Source organism: Zonotrichia leucophrys, chromosome 7 (genome assembly GCF_028769735.1).
Source record: "Zonotrichia leucophrys gambelii isolate GWCS_2022_RI chromosome 7, RI_Zleu_2.0, whole genome shotgun sequence".
NCBI classification, from domain to species: domain Eukaryota; kingdom Metazoa; phylum Chordata; class Aves; order Passeriformes; family Passerellidae; genus Zonotrichia; species Zonotrichia leucophrys.
The window spans coordinates 8220531-8243830 of NC_088177.1; the positions used below are offsets into that span (position 1 = coordinate 8220531).

General features: G+C 38.1%; 1 protein-coding gene across 3 annotated transcripts in view; it reads left to right on the forward strand.

Moving 5' to 3' along the window:
* The window catches only part of DPP10 (dipeptidyl peptidase like 10), a 433982-nt gene extending 417169 nt beyond the window's left edge, over positions 1-16813 (forward strand). For all 3 annotated transcript variants that reach the window (XM_064717808.1, XM_064717810.1, XM_064717807.1), the window contains exons 20-26: positions 5503-5697; positions 6984-7038; positions 10572-10671; positions 11351-11409; positions 11498-11570; positions 13125-13198; positions 14543-16813. In XM_064717808.1, the coding sequence (XP_064573878.1) occupies positions 5503-5697; positions 6984-7038; positions 10572-10671; positions 11351-11409; positions 11498-11570; positions 13125-13198; positions 14543-14680 (694 nt within the window). In that variant the 3' untranslated portion in view covers positions 14681-16813. The remainder of the gene's footprint in view (positions 1-5502; positions 5698-6983; positions 7039-10571; positions 10672-11350; positions 11410-11497; positions 11571-13124; positions 13199-14542) is intronic.
* The last annotated feature ends 6487 nt before the right edge of the window (positions 16814-23300 follow it).

A 23300-nucleotide genomic window follows, 5' to 3' on the forward strand; every position in this document is an offset into this window, starting at 1 on the left:
GAATTTCAGTAAAATGTAGATGTGTGCTGCTAAGTTGATGAAAATGCCACGTTACTGAGCTGTGTCACCTGGAGCAGATCTCCCCTCAGTGACAGCACAAATCCTCATTGTTGGATGTGAAGTGTTTACAGACCTGAGCTGCTGAATGATCCCAAATTTCCCTGCTCAGATCAGATAACAGGACAGAAAGGCACAAACCTGCTTATTTCTAAGCCCAGTTTGTGTTTTAGAACTCAGAATTTTCAGTTGTAATTATCTGCAGTTGTGGAAGCTCTCTCCTTTAATTGGCTCATGAACAGATTTGTCTTCCCTTGTGGAGAAACAGGACACATGGATTTTATTTCATCTTTGCAGCATGATCTTGGAGGCATGATTATATTTTAAGCAGCTCTTATATGAGTGCCAAAGGCAAACTGACTCTGTGAGTTGACCCCAGCAGCACTGCAGGGACTTGTGCTTATTCCTGTTTCTGAGAGCAGGGAAACACGAAGGTGTAAGCAGTGCAACGCTTCCCTTTTCAAGTATCCCAGAAAAATGCATAATCTGCCATACACAGCTGTGGGAAACTATGGGGTTATAAACTCATGTAGAACCTAGAGAAGACAGAAGGGAAAGATCAGAAACCTGACAAGTCCAAGGCCAGGAAATCACAGAAAAAGAGAAAAAAAAAAAAAGGTAAAAAATATTATTTTGAATTGTTTTTCGATACCAAGAGTTGAAAGACGTGAGTGTCAAGTCAGGCTCTGAATTTAAATTTACCAAAGTTGTTGCTACCCAGTGAGCAAATAATGTGGCCAAGTCATGATGTATGGTTATGTTTTATAATTGGTTTGGGTTTTTTTATGATAGGCATGTGAGATAACAAGGCAAGTCGTCAATTTATAAATATAAATAGTTGTATCTACATTTACTGTATGGAGACTTTGTTTCTTTTAGGTCAGATTCTTTGCAATACTGAATTCTCATCATTAGCTTTAGCAGGGGTTATTTTTAGAAAACCCTATACGCTAGTGAAAGTATGAAACTGAAAAGTTTAAATCTGTCCTGGCTCATGCACTGTAGCATGTTTTGTGTCCTCCTTTTCTCTAGAAGAAAAAGAAGTTACATTAAGCTGTATTTCTTCAGCAGCTTTTTACAGACTTAAAGCTATGGTTGCCAGCAATTCCTTTTTCTATTAAAGAGGTCCCCAAATGAAATATAAAACTGCAAACTGTCACTGAAGTTATGAGAGTTTCCCTTGTGGGATGATTATTTGAGCCTAATAAATTCTGTCTAGCTCCTGAGAAAGAACTGTTGGATATCTGTGGGTGTGTAGGGGGTAATTTCTTGACCTACACAGCTCCAAATTGACATCCTAAAGTTTATTTCATGATCAGAAGTACTACTTTCAGAAAAAAAGAGAAAAGTATTTAGGTCCCAAGAGAACACGTAGCTTTTATAGGGAACATTGATGAGTTGTGTAGATGGTATCATTTCCCAGATACTTGACTTTCCTGAGTCCCAGAGTGGTACTGTTGGGGCTGATGGAGAAACACCCTGTTCCTACTGCCACCAGTGTTAGATGAGAACTGGGGGCTGATAACAAGTGCTGTCTTTTCCTCTGTTCAGCTGCCCCTGCTTTCCTGCTCCATTCTCAGCCATGGTATGATTATCATTATATTCCAGCTATTGAGAGAAAAACCTTTGAAAATGAGTGTTTATCAATGTCCTTGGTAAGAATGTTGGTTTAATTGTGTGTCCATTTTTTGGAAAGGAGATTATGTGAAACATCTTGATCCAGGGAACATGCACTTAGAAATAGAAATCCAGAAGATACAAGAACAGAAAAGTGGAGTATTAGCAGAGAAGAGGTGTTTGCTTTCCCATCTCAGTAACACTGCACTTTTAAGAGGAAAAAGAGAAAAGAGGGAGGAAGGGAGGAAGGTGATGAGTGATTTTATTATGGGGGTGATGTTTGATGTGATCTGTTACTTGGGTTGTTTTTTTTTTTCAAATCACTGAAAGATAGTAGCTATTTCAAAGGTGCATGACTATGAAAAGGCTTCAGTGCTCATGCAGGGATATCTGCAGGTAAATTTGAACTTCCAGCACATGGCCCCCAGATGCCTGAGTGTTAAGGCTGAATCCTGGAAGGAAACTTGTACCAAAGGAATCTCCTCCTGGTGTGAAACCTGTGTGTGAACTGAGTACAGTTCCATGTAGACATACTTAAGCTCAGCTTAAGGACCAGGACCTGATTTTGCTGTAACCATCAGGATAAAGATTGCATGAACATTCATCCATTAGCAGCTGCAAAGCAAGCTGCAGTACTCAAATAGTAGGTTATTGTATTGCTGTGGTAAAATTTATGTCCATCTGGATGGCTGGGCTGTCTAACAGATCTCATGTAGAAACCAGTTATGTTGGCTGGCACTCTTTTTCTTTTTAGAATTGTGATGAGTAGCCCATAAAATGTTAAATAGATTAAAACACTTTTCTTTCTTCCATTTGTTCTCTTAAACCACTGATAATGTTTCACACTCAGTTTCCTTCTGATGTAATACACACAGTGTAACTATATATTAGAGAGCTGCATGGTAATTGCCTGAAAAAGTGATTACCATCTCTTTTCTATATAATTAAGATCAAAGTTTAAATTTCAAATCCTTGATTTCCTCATTATGGTTCACCTGACTCATTAAAAAAGTTGGAAGATACTCTTCTTGGTAACACACAGGAAATGATTAAGTAAAGACTCTGGCATTTAATCTGGGTAATAAAATCAGAGCTGATAATCATTCTTTATTTTGCCTTGATCATAATTAACCTCATTCCTTCAAATGTGTAGATAATATATCTTAAATATCAGTATCTATTATTTAATGCTATTTAAAGTTGTCCAGTGTGTAAGTTGATTTTGTAAAACTGAATCAATGAAAAGATTGTCCTGTTATTTGAGGGAGTTTTATTTGTTTACTTATTTTTTTATATTTTGGTCATAAGTAGGGGTTGGTTTACCTGGATTTGCACTGATGAATGTTTTGGGCCTTGCACAAAGAGTCAAACATGTTTATTCTGCCAGTGAATGCACTCTCAGGACTGATAGCAAGATGAGGCAATAGGGTGGGAAAGTGAATCTGCTGTGCAGCTTTGAAAACAAGCCATTAAAGACTCTAAGAAATATAGACAGGCATAATGCAAATATTGGGAAATATGTGTTTGCTGTCTCTCTGTGGAGGACAGAAGCACACCTCAGATGCTCAGCATCACTTTAGAGTGGCAGCTGAAGAGTAAAGAGACCTTTTGGTGTTAATAGGAGTTCTGATATGTACCTCAATGGAAATAACTTTAAATGTTTATCACAGACTATTTATATGGACATTCTTAAAAATAAACTAGTCACTGGAAAATTGCTTCCTAAAGCAATATATCAAATAATCCATCATGCAGGGCTGGACAATATGTAGTATTTAAACTCTGAGCCCAGAAATAGCCCAGCTATGACCTCCAAAAGGAGCTTAAGAAACCAACACTGTCAGTTCTCACCCACTGAGAGACTTGCTGAGGTTCTGTTTGTTGTTCCTTTTTTATTGGAAGAATTCACTTTGATTTAAAACACTTTTTTGGTATTAAGCCGTTTCTGGCTCAGAGGAGGGCTTATAAGTGTAATGGTGCTTCTCCTATTCCTAAGTGTCTACAAATACAACATAGATATCTATATCCACCAGATGTATGAATAACCTAGATATAGAACATGTATAAATCAAATGTGATCACTGTGTTAGTTTTGTTCTCATATTTAAAGGGAGGAAAGCAGGCTGACTCACAATGTTTTCGCTTGTGTGGAATGTGTTTATCTGTTGGAAAGTTACCTAGTCAAACATGGATATTTCTATGTATTATTGTGGAAAGCTGGAATAACTTACAAATAATTGTAACTGGTCTGAGGTTCATGGAAGTAATGATAAATACTTACATTGGAAGTAATGAAAAATACTTTGTGAAAACATCTGTGTCAATGTGTAGTGCTTCTGAAAATCTTACTCTGGGTAATGAGCAGATATGGGAGTATTGTACTGCTCCTTATTGCAAAGAATAATGATTATATACTTCCTGAGTATATACTTTTCTGCAGAGCTCACTTGACAGTATTTCCAGACTCATTGCTTCACAACGTTAGTAATTAGTATAATCACAACTGAATTGGTTAAGAACACCAAAAAAAAACCTCTTCTTTTCTTTTTGTAAAGCAAGTATAAACCTGATGTGCAAGATAATGCTAAATCAAGCATAACATATTGTGGCTGATGTTACCAAGTAATCCTGATTTCAGTACATGAGATAGCAACTGAATAGATAGGTCTGACTGAGCTTGAGAACACACACACTCATCATATGCTTGTTAATTAACTGAGTGATTACCTTGAAGGTGGTCTGTGTTATCCACAGCCCAAGCCAGATACTGAATCAGCACATTATTGTATTTATAAGACAGGACTTATTGGAGGATATTTTATCTCTCTTTCCTCCCCAGGGTTTACATAAGTCTATTTGGCAAAATAATAATTTTTGTCTTCATCTTTCTTTCACCTTAGACAGGATATTCCCACAGACCATCCAATTTAATTTCCATACAGCCAGCACAGACACTTTTACATTTTAATTTGCATTCCACTGGCAGATGCAGCCTACATAGAACTATTTTGCATTTTGTACAACTTCATGGTACCCTGTTCTTTTATTCTGTGTTTATCTTGGGGGAAAATAATGACAAACTTCCCTTTTAAAACTGACATTTTACTTTCTTCGTAAGGAAAATAGTGTATTTGGCTTCAATGGAAAATCTTATTGTTCTTCTAGAAACTGCATTCTCCCATTCTATTTCACCTTTTGTGCTGTAAACCACCTTTTTTTTTTGTCATAAAATAGACTTATCACTCCTGCCTGCATCCATTTCTTCATATGAATTTTGATGGAGAAAATAGAATTTTCTCCAGTGTATGCTTTAGTCTTCTTTGTACTGTATTTCAAAAAATCTATTCAAGAATACAATAATGCAATTATTTTTGTTTTCTCAGGTGACATCCTTCTTAATAGTATTATATATCCTACAAAATGGTAATCAGGGTGCTGAATGAATTTACCTCATTGTGTGTTCAGTGAGACTTTACAAATTCTGCATGAACCTTCCCAGAACTGAGCTAGCCATTAGTGATATTGTTTGGGGATTTTTCCTTCACTTTATTATAAGCAGCACTACCTGCTTTAGTTTTCTGTGTCCTTCAGCAAAGTGTATTCAGGTACTGGCAGCACCGCAGCACAATGGTTATAAAGTTAAAGAAATTCTGTTGCTGCAGGGCTTGCAGCCCTAATGGGATGGTATTGATGGAAGTGACAGTAGCTCAGCAGGGTTGCATAACCAACTGAACTCTGCCACGCAGGCTAAATAAAATATCAGAGCTCGGCACAGTGCATCACATTGTCAATAGTCTTCGTTTGTGTCTGGTGTGTTGGTATTTGCAGTGATGAAGCTCCAGGCAGCCAGTTGGTTACAGATAAGTTTCACATTGACTGGGACTCAGTGCTTGTCAACTCTGATAATGTCATCGTAGCTCGATTTGATGGCAGAGGGAGTGGATTTCAAGGCCTCAAGATCCTACAGGAGGTCCATCGGTGCTTAGGATCAGTGGAAGTGAAGGACCAAATAGCAGCTGTAGAGTACGTATGTGCAAACTCTTCTTGTCTTTCACCCTGCCTCCTCCTGGATGAATGAGCTCTTGGACTAAAACTACCCAGAATGTTTTATCTGCATTGTTCATGTTTGTTTTTTAACGCTGTTACAAATTTTGAAACTTTAATCCTTCCATTACAAAGAGCAAGTAAAAAATCAAAGTGGTGGTTTTGGGATTTTCTTTGAATTGATGCTTTCTTTGATAGAGCTGTACTGCTCTGTGCAATCCAAATATACCACCTGAGCTAATTCATATTTGTCTATATTCCATAGATAAATTTCTTGCTGTCCACATTAACATGTAAATACATTTGTGTTACAATATTTTAGGGCTATACCAGAGAATATTGCTCTAATTTAGACCACTAGAACTCCATTTGCTTTGTGCAATTACTCCAGAACTCTGTGGTAGAAATGAGAGCATTTTGGCAAATGCCTGTTATTTCTCATTTGCATTATCATTTTTAGATTGATATGATTCTACCAGCTGCAGAAAAGAGTAATTTCTGTCTGTGGAGTAGTCATGCATAGCTTGGACAACACTCCTTACTCAGGGTGCATGTGTCAAAATGGCTCATACCAAGGTCTGGATGGATTTTTCCTGGGTTTTCCAGGGAAAGACAGATTTTAAGCCAGATATTTTTTCTTCTTTTGAAAGGGGTCAGTGCTTCACCCATTCCATGAATAAGCAGCTGTGTCTGATATTTCCCCTCAGGTTATTCGCTTTTCTGTATGAAATTCACCACAGATGATTAATGGCCTTGATGAGAGAATTAATTATTTGTATAATTATCGAGATTCAAGAAGTTCCGTTTATCTCACCTTCCTTTAGCTGGTGCTAGGCACCTGATCAAAGCCAGTCATTTAAGCTCTAGTCAGTGGAAAATCCTAGCATTTCTGGGGGATGACCCTGCCCAGAATGAGAGAAGTTTCCAACATGTGTAGGAATGCTAAAAGGGTATCTCTCTTCTCTCAATTAACTGAAAAGCAGATGTAAATGGATAATTTAGACAAGATGCTTAAATTCAGAGATCTAAATTAGGTGAGATTGGCCAAACACCAACTGTTTGCCTTATGAAAAAGGAATTAGGAAGCAAATCACATTTCCCAGTGCTGTACTACTTGTATGGATGTAATTTCTTCTTCTACCTGATCTCCATGTATGGCAATTCCTTAATGCACAAATAATATTCTTTACATACTATATTCAAAAAGTAAAATCCACTGTTTTACTTTGACAAAATTAAAAAAGAAACGTTTTTTATCCTTTCAGATCACTTCTGAAACAGCCCTTCATTGATCCTAAGAGACTGGGTATATTTGGAAAGGTAATGTGCAAAAATAGCAGGCTATATCACCATGATTCTTAAAAAAGTGCTGTTAGTTCATAATCAAATATATTAATGTATTTCCCAAAGACAATTTTAGTTATTAAAACAGGAGAAAAAAGCCATCCATCATTTACTGTCTGTTCTGTACAGTATTTTTTCTCAGAACAAGTATTTAAGTCTATAAAACCAGTTTTATGGTATAACACTATTTGCATTTCAGAATCTGAAGGGGAAAGTATTTGTTAAAAATTCTGCTTTCTTTAGAAATTTTTAATAGGGACTTGGGTTTTGTGAAAGCTTGTTTGTTACAATTTTATGTTTGGGCTGCAGTTGAATTGACAATGTTGTCCTATAAAATACAAGTTTTATATCTGAATGTTTAACTGACCCTTGAGCTTAGCTGAGCACCTACCCTGTGGTACTGCCAGCAAGCTCCTTGTTGCACCAGTGAGAAATCTTGCCTTTGCTGTTTTATCAGCTGTGTGTCATTGCCACTAGCAGGAGATACAACGAGGCAAAGACTCGACTTTTAGTAGCAAATTAAACAGCATTTTACTCATGTCTATTAAAAAGCAGCAATTAGAAACACCCCACAACTGCTGCTTCATCCATGAACCGGCATGTGCAACCTTTTAAATTTGTTAAATCGTTTTTTTTTAATAAAAATGAAGCTGTTTTCTGCCTTTGAGCTCAAAGCAGTAGCAAACCCTGATCAAGTACACCCCAGTCATCCCTTTTAAGAGCAGCATGTGTTTCTCCATGAAGTGCCTTAGTTCTCGCTCTGCTGCTGAGCTGCTGCACAGCCTCAGGCAAGTCATTTAACCTGCATGTCTCAGCCTGTCTGGATGCAGGATGAGGAGATTGACATTTACCTCCTGCGTGGTAGCATTTTGAGGACTGGCTGATGTTTGTGACTGTTACTAACTTTTCACATGAACATGACCTTCCTCAAAGATCTCAGCTCCTGCTGCACTCCTTGAGCTAAGAAAGAAACTCTCAGTGCAAAAATGGGTCAAAACCAGTATTTGGGTTGTAAGGGAGCAGCCAGAGATTTTCCAGGTGAGGATGTACAAGCAGGGCCAATTTCATGCACCAGATGATCGTGGCACACACTTCTACTCAGGTTTTAATGCCTGTTACTAATGTATGTGAAAGTACACAGGCATAGAAGCATCAACGTTTCTCCATATCCTCTTCCTTTGTCAGTCTTTTGATTGAAAATCCTGGTTTTGGAATGAAATCCCTGAGCAGCCAGAATTGCTTGGTTTTGCCTGCAGAAATTCTTTTCATTGCTACTTGAAAATTCCCACTTGTTTTCTGCCAGAGATTCATCAGTATCTTTTTTCCTAAGAGTGATGTGATGAGACAGTTACTGAAGAGCATGCCTGTAACCATGGCTTTACATATCTGCCAAGACCTACCCCAAATTCTCTTTTCTTTCACAAAATGTTATTGATTGCTATGCTCCTGCATTTATTTTTTGAAAGCGGTGTTGAGGAATGAAGAGTGGGAAATTCAATAAGCTTTCAACACTGCTTTGAATTCAGGGAAATTTCCCCTTTCCAAGTTAACCTTTCAGAGTTGTTTTTTTTTTTTTACTGTCAAAAGAAAAAAAAAAACATAAAATTTAAAAGTCAGTTTTATAATTAACAATAAAAGTATATTTAACAACTTCTTAAGGTTATTTGTATTCTTCCTCCACTCTGCTTGTTTTAGAGTCAATTAAAAATCTTTTTTAAAACTCATTTCCTTTATATCACATACAAGAACGTGATAGGGAAACAATTTTTTTTTCCATTAAATTTGCTCTACTTATGGAAACAGAATATGCACTTTGCTTGAAGATAAGTTGACTTTGGAATGGCTTAGTGTTGATGTCATAAAACTGGACACGTACACTTTCAGGAAGCTCTCTGAGAGGTTTCAGAGCTATACAGAAGTAAAATTCCTGTCACAATTGGTGATGTCAATGAGGCACAAGAGTAACAAGACTGTCCAGAAGGGCACAGTGGGGGAAATTGCCAGGCAATCTGCCAACGCCCCCTTGCTTATCTCTGTGAGGGGTGCAAGCTTAAGAGATGCTTGATCCAAGGGCCTGAGGTGTTAGACAGCCAAGTGTAGTTCCATGGAGTTTGTGGTTTTATTCATGGAAGTGAAAAGAGAGTTTAAAAATAAGTTGCAATTCTACAGCCGATGTCTTTCTTGAAAATGTGGCAATTAGGCTGCAACCCCAGAAACGCAGCAGGTGAGTGAGGCAGCACATGCTCTTGCATCAGGGCATATGGAATAGCAATGTCACTGTGAAATGCTTCTAAGAATTTATAAATAACTCACTCTGTAATGTTTTTTGTCCTGGAAAGCCTGGCTGGAAGGAAGGACACAGGCACAAAGGGAAGAAACTCTCAGGAGAATTAAACAAGGTCTTAATGAAAACATGGAATAAATAATAAATAACCTGGCAATACCTATCCTTGGATTAAAATTGTGCTGTGCAGCTAGTGGGCAAGACACAAACAGAATATTAAACAAAAGTAAAAGCAGAGAAAACCCAGAGGCAGAGGAAAGTTGCTATTCTTTTAAGCTCTTTGAATTATACAAATTAGAGGTGCCCACTCAGAAATTCTGTCTTAGGTGAAATCTGCTCCTGCTCATGAACAGATCTGGATGGCTCTTGGCCTCCTGGGCTGAAATTTGTATGGGAAGGGAATAACTCAGTTCCCCACATGTTTCCTTTGAAAATCCATCTCCTATTTGGTATTATTTTCTTCAGTATGTCCATCCCTTAATATGGATTGATTGCAGAGTACAAGAAACCTCTTTACTTATATTTCTTAAATAAGGTTAAAGGGTTTTCAAATATTGCCATTCTTCCACAAAAATAATCTGTTCAATAAATATTTAGGCATGAAGAACAGGAGCAGGCAGCATTTGTAAAAGTCTCTGAGAAAACTGTAAGCACTTGGTGCATAATCTTTTTTTGGATCAGCTGGTGTTTTACATTATATTTTCCCTGTCATGGGATAATTTTGTCTTCCTGAAATGTATTGTGCCAAACACAAAACAACAAAAACAACAATATCCTTGAAGACATACCAATTTTTCAGTACCAATGAAGGGAAAACAGATGGCAAGCAGAGAAATTTGAGGAGTTTGTAATATACGAGTAAATCATTGATTCCAGGTGCCACATTCAGAATTCCATTTTCTGTGAGTCTAGAATGATTACAGGTGTACAGAAGTGGATTGCCAGTGTCATTTCAAAGAAATCTGTGGTTTCAAGTTAAAGCTTTCAAAAAGGTTTCATGACTCTCTGGTATCAGCGATTCCAGGGGAGATGTGTTAGACTTTGGAAATGGTGAGGAAATGTTCAATACTCATTAACTGCATAGATTAAAAGTCATGACCAGGTCAATGAGATCTTTATGCACCCTTAAACTATAAAAAATATACCACTGGATTAGCACAATGGCATGTAGCTTTATTTTTGCTAGAATGAAATAAATAAACCAAAATTTCCATCCCATTGTTAGGGGTATGGTGGCTACATTACATCAATGATCCTGAAATCCAGTGAGCGGCTCTTCAAGTGTGGAGCTGTGGTGGCACCAATCACAGATATGAAGTTATATGGTGAGTAATCCCTGCCCTAAACCTGGGTGATACTTTATTCAAAAGGCCTTTTATTCATTTTATTTTTACTAAAGGCAGATAACATAACAATGTTAGTGAGATTTCACCTCACTGTCTTGGTCTCTTCCGTAAATGAAAGTAAAGCTGACACTGGGACAGTTCACCAAAACCCGCAACACACTTGGGATTATTGACAGTACTGATTTTGCAGTTACCTCATTTCTTAAGAATACTTTATGTATATCAGCATGAATCAAATCTTTTATTAGGAATGAATCCTTTAAGGTTAGCTCTGAATTCCCTACAATATCAGTCCTGTTGTCATTCAGTCACAGGTTATTTGGTTCCTTTGGGCACTGTGATTCACAGGAAACCAAGCCAGATTATTTTAATGGTCTGTTAGACTTTCTTTGGGGTTTAGCCTGTGTTTTCTTTTGGGGTTGGGTTTTTTTGTTGTTTGGGGCTGGTATTTTTTTAATTATTATTTTTGTTTGGTTTTTTTCTCTTTTAAAGTGGTTTTAAGTGGTGCATCAAAATGGTACATTCTGTGTCTCTAAATGAACAATCTTGACTTCATGGCTTAAACAGCTTCTAAAATTATGAATTTTAAAATAGAAGTAACTTGAAATTCACAAGATTTGTTGTTTTGTTTTGTTTTGTTTTGTTTTTATTTTTACAGCATCAGCTTTTTCAGAAAGATACCTTGGGATTCCATCAAAAGATGAAATTACCTATCAGGTAAGTTAGCATAAACAAGTAACTTAAAATGACCATTTTACTCTTAAAATGCAATTCAAATACAGCTTTGTGTGTGTTTGTTCACTAGGCATCCAGTGTATTACACAATCTTCATGGTTTAAAAGAAGTGGATTTGCTAATAGTTCACGGGACAGCTGATGGTAAGTATTTACAGATGCAGCTAATTTGGAGTCAGAGCTTCTAATAGGCAGGTGTTGAAGGGCTGATGAGGCACACACCTAGCAAGTACATTTGCAGTTTCTTTTTCCCTCTGATAGGATTTTTTTCTTTTGTTTCAACTGTCACTTCCAACTCTGAACTGGTGCAACTTTTTTTTTTGCTGAGCATTTGCACCTTTTAGGTGCTGTATGTTCTAATTTGTTTAAATCTTGTGAACCACTGTGATGCTAGTGAAAGGTATTACATGAATTATTAATAGAACAACATACATTTTTAATGGTGTCTTAAATTCATACCAATTCTGCAGAACTATTAGTACAGCTGGTGAAGTATATCACCAAATGGGAAGTTAATCTTTTCATCTAAGTAATTACAAGGTACTTGCAAACCTTCTGAAGCTACACAGAACCTTTTAATAGCATCAGTACTTTTAGCAGTAGATTAAAACAGAGAATGAATAACACAGGGTAAGTTCTAGCACTTTGGATGAAATCATAAGATGTATGAATTGAGATAATTTGTAATTGCAGATCTCACTGCAATGTATTCTTCTGAACTTTCTTAACTGATGTGTGAAGAATGAGCTTTGATGCAGGCACAAATTACAGTGGTGCAAACAGCTGCTCTGTACAGACTGACATGCCTACTTCTTCCCCAGTATTTTCTGGTGGATGTGGGATAATACAAGGTTTCTTACTCAGTCTGAAGGGATAAGTGCCTCTCAGTGGTGAGGGCTGAGGTGACAGTGCCCATGCACAGCTGGCACAGTGCCAGCCCATCATCCCTGACTTGTCAAACCCATTTTATGGATCCAAAGTGCAACCAGGGGTGTGCAAACCCTGTCCAGTGCTTCTCCCCAGAGCACAGGAGGGAGGGTTGAAAATAAACTGGATGACTGAGCAGGCATGAGGGGCTCAGGCTTTACTGATTGCAGCAGGCAGCAGCAATTTCTGCCCCTCTGAACCAATCTGGAGGGAACTGGGGCTTTGATGATGTCTGAGCAGTGCAGGGTCTGGCCTGGCAGTGTGGTTGTCTGCTGCCCCTGCTCAATATCACATTCAGTGACACTGCCCAGACCACTTGCAGCCTAAACTCTGCAGGGTTAGACATGGTAATCATGGCTTTGCCACACAAAGATCAGGTTACTGATGAGTTCCAGAAAATCCATTACCTAAAGAGTGGGGTGTAGTGACCCCATGCAAGCAATAGAAAATGCAGTGTGCTTTCTTCCCAGCAAATTAGAAGATGCCGTGATGTTCAGACAGAATGGTTTTACACATCTCTAAGCTATTATAGTATGTGTAAATCAAAGGTAAACAGAGGAGTCCTCACTAAATGGGAAGTGTGGCTTCCCCTGGGGCTTCCAGCTCCTTCCTGCTGTAACATCCTGTTGCTGGTAGGGCTGGCCTTGGAAATAGTCAGCTTCAGATCCAGTAATTACAGAGCCTGGAAATGTTTTCAGCCAAAGCTGTGTAACAGATAAGTATTTCACATTACTGTAGCTGTTTCTAATAATATCAAATGTTTTCTTGCAGCTAAAGTTCACTTCCAGCATTCAGCAGAACTAATTAAGCGTCTAATAAAAGCTGGGGCTAATTACACTATGCAGGTACGTGCACCTGTGACTTTTCCTATAAACATAGGTGAACATTTAACCTCCTGTTGCTATTTCTTCACTGCAAAGGATCCTCTCTACCACAACACAGTGGTATTTCCTTAATTTGCAGTTAGAACTCTGTTTAATCCCATTTTTCTCCCTGTTTGTGTGGATATCAGGAGCTGTATCATCATCTTGTTCTCATGGACTCTTTCTCTTCTCTCCCATCTTTCTTTTTTCCACCTCTTTATCCTACAATTATACAAAGTGCTCTGGAATCCATGGGCAGCCTTTGTAACATGGAGATGTCACTACTTTGGGTTCCTTTTTACCTAAAAAGGTATTGGATCACATGAGAGTGATTTCCCCTTATTTTCAACATTTACATTTCTTGGAAGAGCATGACAGGGCTTCTGTCAAGGCATGGGCTTGCATGGGACACACCTGGAGCACATGGATGCTGCTGGCAGAGGGTTTGGATTGAATCAGTCCCTAAATACTCCTGATGCTTATTGGCTATTGCAAACCTCGACCCTGCTGGGCTTAGGGTGATCCTGTAGTTTGCACTGGAATGTGAGCTTGTGGCAGGGAGGGGGTTGGTGCCATTTGAGGCAGGAAAAAGGACTTTAAATGTAGAACTGTTCCTGCTGCCCATGTGGTTCCAGCTGAGGTGAAGGCCTGTGAAGAGAGGAAGAAGCAGGAATGACAGAGTTCTCCCAGAAGAGCCCTGTTGAGCTGTTCTCATGCAACCTTGTGATAACCTGGGTTTGAGGAGGCAGCTGAAGCTTTTTGCCTTAGTCTCTTGTCTTGTGGGCTGGATTTCTTCATTCAGCCTGCAAATCTTTGCCTAGCCTCACTTGGGAGAAATTCCCAGTAGTATTTGTTTTAAGAGATAAAAATGCCCACACCCACCCAAGGAGAGAGAGAAGATGGGCATTGGACCAGATAGGAAGATAGTTAAGATATGAATAAAAAGGGTTTTTGCCAAACACTTAGAAGTTGAAATATTGAGAGGTCCTTAAAAGCATGAGGCAATGAATCCTCATGGATGTTAATGGGATTTGGATGCCTAGGCACTATTGAAAATGCTAGCTAAAGTAAACTGTTGTAAGCACAATGGCTGAGAATATAAATTTTTTGACTTCTGCAGATCCCACTGCAGTGGTTGTAAGTTCAAATTCCAAGAGAATGAGTCTTACTTTGGGTTTTATTAGCTTTCCTCGATGCCATAAAACTAATGCTATCATCCTGTTGTCATCTAAAACATGTTGAAGACCAGAGAAAGAAAATTAAAGCCCTAAATATTTGAAAAGCCTTTAAAAACTATTTACTTTTTTTTCCTTTCTCCTCTGCCAGATCTATCCGGATGAAGGTCATAACATTGCTTCTGAGAAAAGCAAATATCACCTTTACAGCACAATCCTTGGGTTTTTTAGTGCTTGTTTAAAGGAGGAGACACCAATTTTACCACAGGAACCTGAAGAGGATGAATAAGGAAGCCTATTTGTGTAGTACTGAAGGGGACTTACTCTGCAGCTCAATAAAACATTAAATAAAAGTGACTGTAAGATTGCAGATTCTGCAGAAGCTCAAGGGCAGCTAAAGGATACCACAGTGGAACAGCACATTTACAGACAATGAGCTAATAAACTGGAATTCAACTACAAAGTCCAAACATATTACCAAGGGACAAAACCTTTACCTTTGTGGAAGGTCAACTGTTGGTTACAGTTTCCTGGAAGAACTTAGTTTTGCATAAGTGTAGGGTTAGTGCATGTTTGTTATGTTAAGCCTCACTGTTGGTTCTGTAAGTGGTTGCTTGTTTTTGGTTTTTGTTTTCTTTTTTATTTAAATGCACATCTTTATTCATCTTTGCATAAGGCACAACCTATCACAAGTATTATGGCCACTAATATTCTAAAAGGTGAACTGGAATCTAACACTGTAATGTTACAATAAGTGCAATTCTTCTGCTGTCTATTACACGTAAGAAACCACAGAGATAATAAAGGGCACGGTATTTTCTCTAGTTTCTGCTCAAAGGGGATATTGTCTAGTGGATCATATAACATGGTTATTGAAAACTATTTCCCCCACACAATTTAAGCATTTACAATTATTACTGTACCTATTAGTAACCAATAGGGGTCTTTTTGGTGGTGTGCTCTTGGTCTTTATGTATATACCCAGGAATCCCTAAGCAGAAATTCTTTCTGAGCTTGAAGAAACTTTTTCAAGATGTAATTGACAGCTGTATTTAAAACAATATCTGCAATTGAAATCATTCCCCAGTCCAAAATGTATCTATGGTTTCCTTAAAATATGTTTGAGTTGTGTTTTGGTATTGTTTATAGTAGTTAATAGTTTGCTGGTTACACTCTAATTTTAGAATATGCTACTTTGTCACATGTAAATTAGATACATAAATATTAAATTATAGTTTCAGATAAAGAAAGTTTATTAACAATGTATAATGCCATTGAGTAATACTTTACTCCTCAAATGAGGACATATTTTGTATAGTGCATCTTCCTTTCCTCCCATCTGCTCTCAGATGTAATTCTGATGTTCATCACGGTGGTGACGTAGCTCCAACACACCTTTAGTTCTTATTCCAAGGCTGCTCATTCAGTCTCTTGCAACAAGATTTAGCTTCAACAGCATCACAGAGGAATGAAATGTTTTTCATTCAAGGCAAAGGAAGATCTGACAGATTAGATTTTATTATTTATTCAGAGGGCGAGCCCCTTGTGCATCCATTTATTTGCCAGGGTGAAGTACAGCAATAGAAATTGAAACTATGAAATAAACAAGGCAGCCAGGATGGGTCTGCAGAATATTAACTCTGATCATGGAAAGCAAGTACAGTGTTGGTTTAATTTGAGATATCTTCCTGAAGGTATGTGAAAACTCCTGACAGATGCTGTACCACTTATAGGGGAATAGCTGTAGTTTTCTTATTTCTGGATATATTCCAAATACTTTCCTATATAATTAAGGTTTAATTTCTTGCAAGACTAAAATGAAAGTAATTTTTGAAGGTAAATATGCTATTTAAGATGTAAAGTTCTGCATATTTTATGAGAATGAGAATTGTTTTTAATGTAATGAAAAATCACCTGAAGCTTTTTTACTCATCACTTCCTTCTGGAATATTTTCTTTCACTGTTAGGATTTTTTTTATGATGCAAATAATTAATTTGTCTGAAAGGCGTGGTTTTATGGAACACTGAAAAGTCTCTTGTCTTTTAATGTTTAGTAATTCTCTCGTTTTGTTAGCAATGTTCAACTATTTTTCAATTAGTTTAATACAATTTTAATGTGCAATGATACCTTGTTTGGGTCCCAGTGTCACCACAAAGTATGGCTTTGCTTTGTGGCATTTATAGGACATATGGAGTACATATGTATAGCATAGGTAGGGTATAATTTATGGGGGCTACAACATGCACTACAGTAAGATCACACAAAACAACAACAGAAAAGTAAGAGCAGAATTCAAACAAGGTTTTTCAAATCCTGTTTTCTATGGAGGAGCGTCGTTTTCAAGTCTTCTGTTGGCTGGGACTGCTGCTTTGTGATTTTATAAATGACACCCATCACTTAATAAACGCTCACCTGACAACACTGATGCTTCTCCTAACCAGACGTGCTCCTAACTCATCCAGCTCAGTTCACTGAGGTGGTTTTTCCCAATTTGAGCCAAATGCACATGAAGGAAACACAGGCTGTGATTGTGTGCTGAGCCTGGACTCAGCGTGTGGAGGATCTGGGAAAAGGGCCAATTCCCACCAGATGTGCTGGTTGGTGCTCCTCTGCAAAGCAGCCACTCCGTGCTCATGTTTGCCATGTGTCACACTTGGTTGTGTTAGTTACCTGCAAAAGGAATGCTTGTGTCTCAGCAGTGCTCAGGAAATGTTATTTCAGATGTTTGGATCCTGCACTGTTTCCTCCTTTCCCTCTAGCTCGACAGGTCCCCCATTCCCAATTCATTCTACCCCAACATCGCACCTCCAGCTTTTCCAACTTTGAACGTCTCATAGGACATGGCCTTCTGTGGGAATGCCTTTGGCAAGACTGGTACATTTAAAAAATGTGTTATCTGAAATCTGGGTGGAAATGTGGTATGCTTTTAATGTTCTCATGGTTTCTCACACTGTCCTACAGATACAGATGTTTTTTATGTAATTATGTACACAGGGGTGAGAATCAGACGCAAATTAATTGCTTTTACTGATATTTTTATGCATGAGTTGAACTCAGATATTGCAAAAGTGTTTGCCAGATGCAGGCTCTGCTAGTTAGACTGAAGAATTTACCTTTACTTTTGCTGACCTGTTGAAATAATCCTTCCACTTAACAGCACCACTGAACTGTGTTACCTATCAGATTCTACATCATAACTAATGGCAATCATTAATGACTCCAGGTGATCTACAGTAGAGCAAACATTAGTACACATTGCACTGAAATAGCACAAGTTTAGACTTTTTGTAGCTTATCTGCTGTTAAACACCATGATGACATTTTGGGTCTGAAAAATTGCTGTTTGATTCAGCTGTCCTTAAAATATGACACTTACCAGAACAGACCTATTTATGGAAAGCTAGGGAATCAGCATATCCATTTACTGCTTGCTTGAGCTTATCTTTACCTTCTTGATTTCCTCGCTCCTTTTTCTGCTACTACAACTTGCAAAATCTATGAAACCTGTAGGTCATATTGAAATTTCAATTATATTACAAAACCAGGCATAACTGCATGTCAATTGGAATACTTTCCCCAGATTGTTGAGTACAAAGAAAGGCTGATTATTTTTTAAAACTAATTTATTTAATCTTTTGGCAGCAAGGATGGAATTATTTATGACCTGGTTCTTTCAATGTCTGCTGATTTGCTATAACCAACTGCTCCTTGTTGCTCAGTTTTTGGCATATGTAGATTTTTCTTTGTGGCTGAAAGTGAAGATGATTGTCTCTGTTCTCTCAGCTCTGGCACTTTGAGTATGAAGTCAGGTTAATTTAATTGAGAAATTGCACCTTTTAAGGCAGAAGAGCTTTTGTTTGATCTGAAGCCAAAGATTCTCCTTGGAAACTTGGAATATTGAGTGTTGACTCCTCTAATAAAATGCAGAGGATACAAGGTGTGACCTCGTATCCCTCTGCACAGGTTTATTAGACTTCAGAGAAGAAACAAGAGAGGAAGAGGACCCAGAGATCCTGAATACCACTTTCTTCTGCACAGTTTAAAAGTACCCAGGCAAGGTGCAGTGGTCCTGGTGTTTTATATTTACTGCAAGTAACTCATCCTGGCAAGTCAGTTGCCTCCAGGGAAGGAAGAACCTCACTGCTGCATCTGATGCGTCTTCTGCACCTCTTCAGTGGCATTAGGATTCCTTCTCCTTATCCTCTGGATGATTTCAAGAGTGCTGCAGAGAATAGGGAGCTCCTGGGATGTGGCTAAGGAGAGTCACAACTTCCCAGGCAACTGGAGCTTTGAAAAGGAAAGAAAGAAAGAATTTAGTTAAACTTCTGTCTGTTGAATTTCAGACATGAAAGTGGAGAAGGAGCCCGACTTCAAGGAGGTAGGTGCATGACAATGTTAGTGATTCTCTCATTGGGGGGGTAAAACTACAGGCATCTTACAAATGCAGCTCCTAAATGTGCAGTGGTGAGTAAAATATTTGTTTTCCAATGTCTGTAGATTGCAGTGTGGTAGGATTGGATATTTGGATAGACTTAAGGAAATTAAATCACCCGAGTGTATGCAGACCAAAGTTTCCATTTAACTCAGTACTAGACCTCTTTCCTGTATAATTAGTTTAGAAATCCAATATCCTATTTTACCTAAGTGGAACTTAACAACAAAATTGATTTAATAATGCCTATACTCCATGAGGACATAAATTTTATATATATATATATATATATATATATATATATTTTATATATCTATATATATAAAATATATATATATACATTATATATATATATATATATAATGTGTATATATATACACGCAGTTACTTTAATTATCTTATAAGAGGCAATAGCCTCTTTTTAGATTTCATGACCAAAGGGAAAAAAAAAAAAAGCTTCTGATTGATGAAACCATCAGTGTTGGTAGGGAGATACATAGGAAATATTTCTGTGAGGAAATTGATGTTTTCCGCTGTAACATATTTTTTGTGTTGAGTGAGCTGAGAGTGCAGCTCCCTGGGGTGCTTCTGTGGGAATTTGGATGTTGATATCCCAAGGCTGGTGTGGGGAGCAGGTACCATTTCAGGCACGTGTTCCCATCCCCCAGGCAATGCAGAACCTTCACAGTTCTTTGTGGAGGAGGGTCATAATCCAAGAGTTTAGTCCATCAAAGAACAAAACTGATAGGAAAAGGTGTGAAATTGTTGCCTTGGGAATAAGAAGAAGAATATTGTTAAAATGACAGAGCAATACGGGCATCTTGCTGTTTTCCAGTTTTTCTGGGGTGAGGGTGGGACCTTGGCCAGAGCACTTGGTGCCCAGCTCCACACACCCAGCTGGCAGAGCAGCTGGCAGCAATTACAGCTCCAGCAGGGTCTGCGAATGCTCCAGCTTCCCTGTGGGAAAAAAGGGAAGGGCATATAATGCATGGACAGAATATCTTGTGCCTAATAATGCTGCAGAAGAGTTCTTTTAATAAAATGATGCCTCCAAAATCCTAATGGAGAGCAGCATGTGGCTGAAAAGGTGCTCTGGTTTCTTCCACCCCTCAACCCCTTCCTGGTACATGCGTTTGGCAAATAAAAGAGTCTTGAGTCCAGGCTTAAGGGTCTCAGCACCATTAGGAGAGGGTTAAGGAAGAAAAGTGTTTTGGGAAGACAAGCACGGAGACACTTTATTGGAATATGTTGCTCTCTACAGAGCTGTCACTCCACAATAAAGTGGTGCACAGGTAACCTTAGAGACAAGTGTAGCCAGTGCTTGATTCAATAAACTTTCAACTAAGGCAGGAAAGGCAGATCATTCTGTTATTTCCACAAAAGAGTGATGAATTATGTAGTTTCTTATGGATTTTCAGTCCTTTGTTTCATTTATACACTACATTTCAGATAGTAATTAAAAAATAAGAATTTTGTTGGATACTATTCCACATTTGAAAGAAGCAGTTACAGTAAAATATTTCATTTTTAGAGAGTGAAAATTGTTACATTGAAAGGTATTTACATTGCCAGGTTAACTGTTCTTCCTTTTGGGTTGTAGTAGACACTAAATTTATTGGGCTCCCCGGTTTTTTAATTGCAGTGGAAATTGCTCTGAGCTTGGACAGGGGAGCTTATCTTTTCTGTAGGAATTGCCTATGGAAATGCAGTGAATCTGAATACCAGTGAAATATTTGAAGGAGGGCTTGTAGAACAGCATATGAAAAATATAGAACATCTTATCTATATACATACTGGGAAAATGAGGAACAGGAAGGAACGGGTACAGTAATTTGTCAGTATAATTAGAATTAAGCAAGACAAAAGAAAATGCAGTGTGAAAAATTGATTTAGGCAGAACTTTTAGTCTAAAAAGGGAGTACTGTGAGAAAGCATATAAAATTTTGTAGCTTTGCTTTACCCTAAATTTTGTTCGTTCAAGAACTTTCTGAGGCAAGGCTGGATGCAAAGTTGTGGGCAGATTTTTCCAACAGGGACCTGAGTCTCTATCAGTCATTTTCTTATTAAAAGAAAATATTTAAAAATCAAAGCCCATAGTGTAAGCTAGGAGCTTAGCAATAAAAAATTGAAAGAACAGGGGTTAGGCTAATTTTGAGGAGAACAGTGCTTCAAGAAGAGATCTCATCACAGTGGGAAAATAGAGCAAGGTGCTGTTTATAGCAAGTGAAGAAGTTGAAATGTGGCTCATGAACAGCAACAGGATGAGACTCTTTCTATCTTACTATGATGTGATGAGAAGGTGCAATTTCTTTAGTATGCTAATGAGTATGCATTCATTATAGCAAGTGATGGATGAAGGGTATCTGCCATGTCTTGCCCCTTCAGTCCATGAAAGAGGGAAAATAAAAAGCAAACCTAACCTCATCTGGTTGTTCAATAGTTCAATTTAGGATTATGGTTTTGATGAAAAAAATAATACAGTCAACATGAGCTTGTTAAAAATTGATTCAGTGATAAGCACCCACTATTTTTTCAAGCCAGTCTCTTTCACAGTTTAATCCATCTGCAGAGAAAACTTTCACTGGCAATTACTGTTTCTTAGCCTATCAGCCTTGGCTCCTCTGTAACTGTCCTGGTGTGAGTGTGGCACCCTGGGAAGAGAGCACATCTCAGAAATAATGATACACAAATGCAGTGTAAAATATGGCTGTTGATCAATCTGAAAGATTTAAGAGCTTTTTTCTAGCATCTTAGCTGAAGCTTGTAATTTTTACAGATAAATATTGATGTTGTTGCCATAGGAGCCTTCAATTCTTCATGAAATCCTTGTTTGGGTTTTGCTCAGTGACAGGCTTGGGGTGAGGGGAAATACATGAGGATGTGTAAACAGGAAACCGAGGAACATTGTGTAACACACACCTTGTTAGTATTGTCCCTCCAATACTGGGTCTGGTTTCCATTAGTTTCTGGAACCAAGTGTTCAATAAAAGAAGCCGTGTCTGCATTTCATCCAGGAACTGCAATGAGATTCTGGAGCTACAAACTTTTTTTTTTTTTTTTTTTTTTTTTTTTTTTTTTTTGGTAGATGAAAAAAACAGCTTGATGCCTGCAGAGATCATTGAGTATTTTCCCATAAATGTATGAAAACATACTGTTGCTAATTCTTCTGAGCATTACCTTGAGAGGGTATATCTGCAAGGAGTGGAAGCAAGCCTCTAGTTCCTTTTCCCTTTTTATATCACTGGCTGTTTATTATGGATGCTGTACTGCATTTGTGTTCTATCCCAATTAACCTGCCACCTTCTCTAAATGAAGCTTGTACAAGTGTTGCCATGCATGACCACCAAATGCCACTGCACCTCAGCACAAGCAGCAGAGCTGAGGCTGTTTTATGTTTTCTTTATTATAGCATTAAATTGATTATTTATACATTGATTATTAGAGCAAGTTCATCAGTTTAATGCTCTAATAAACCTGGCACTGAGCAAAGTTTTAAATGTGTCAAAGTGTGAAAATATGTATATGGCTGGACCTTTCTAAATTGCAGAATTGTGAACCAGACAGAGAGAAAAAACTGAAAGCTAAGTGTGACATTTAATGGCCATATTAAAATGCCTAATAATAAATGACAAGGTAATTAAGGTTGGGAAAAATACCCCACCAAAAGTGGTTCAGGCAATTACAATAATGTCATGGAAGTGAAAGAACACATCCAACTTGCAGAGGGGGGATATCAGATTGTCCAAGTAAATTGATTATTCACATTGTCAGGCTCATGTAAGTGTCCCCAGCTGTGTAATGTAATGTATGGACTGGCACGTCTGACCATTTTAAGAGCTGCAGAGAATTACAAACTTCACTGGGTGATGCAGAAATGTATCTACAGGTGAGGCAGGGACCACAGATACAGAATGGATTAACATGGATGAGGAAAAAAGGGAAGGAGGTTTTATACAGTTGCTGCTTTGTGGAAAATCTGTGCCAGACTCAGGCTACTGCAGAATCTGAACCCAGGCCTAAGGGTTTATGTAGAGATAGGAAGGTTATATTAGATGTCATTTTGAACTATAAGTTAGAACAAGATTAGGAGGTGGTTATCCCACTCACCTCCTTTGTTTCCTTCTAGTTATTCTGTTTTTGGACATTCATGCTGTTCCTTAGCAAGCATCATGCACCTTTTCAGACACAGCATCTGGACTGTCCAAATTCATGAGTGAAAGCATTTGCATGAAGTTTTTCAGAAGAACACTGCTAAACTAAACAAAATGCTACTAAAGAGTTCTTCTATCTCATTTGAGAGGAGAAAATTACCTATTGCACTTTCTAAAGTCCTTTTCTCATCATCTGATTGTGCTCAAGAGGATCAGAGTTTTCTGGGTTTGTAATCTGTGCATGAGTGAAGCCAGTGCAAAAGTCTGGCAGAGATTTTGGGCAGTGATGGTCACAGCATTGTCCTCCACTGTAGATACAGATACT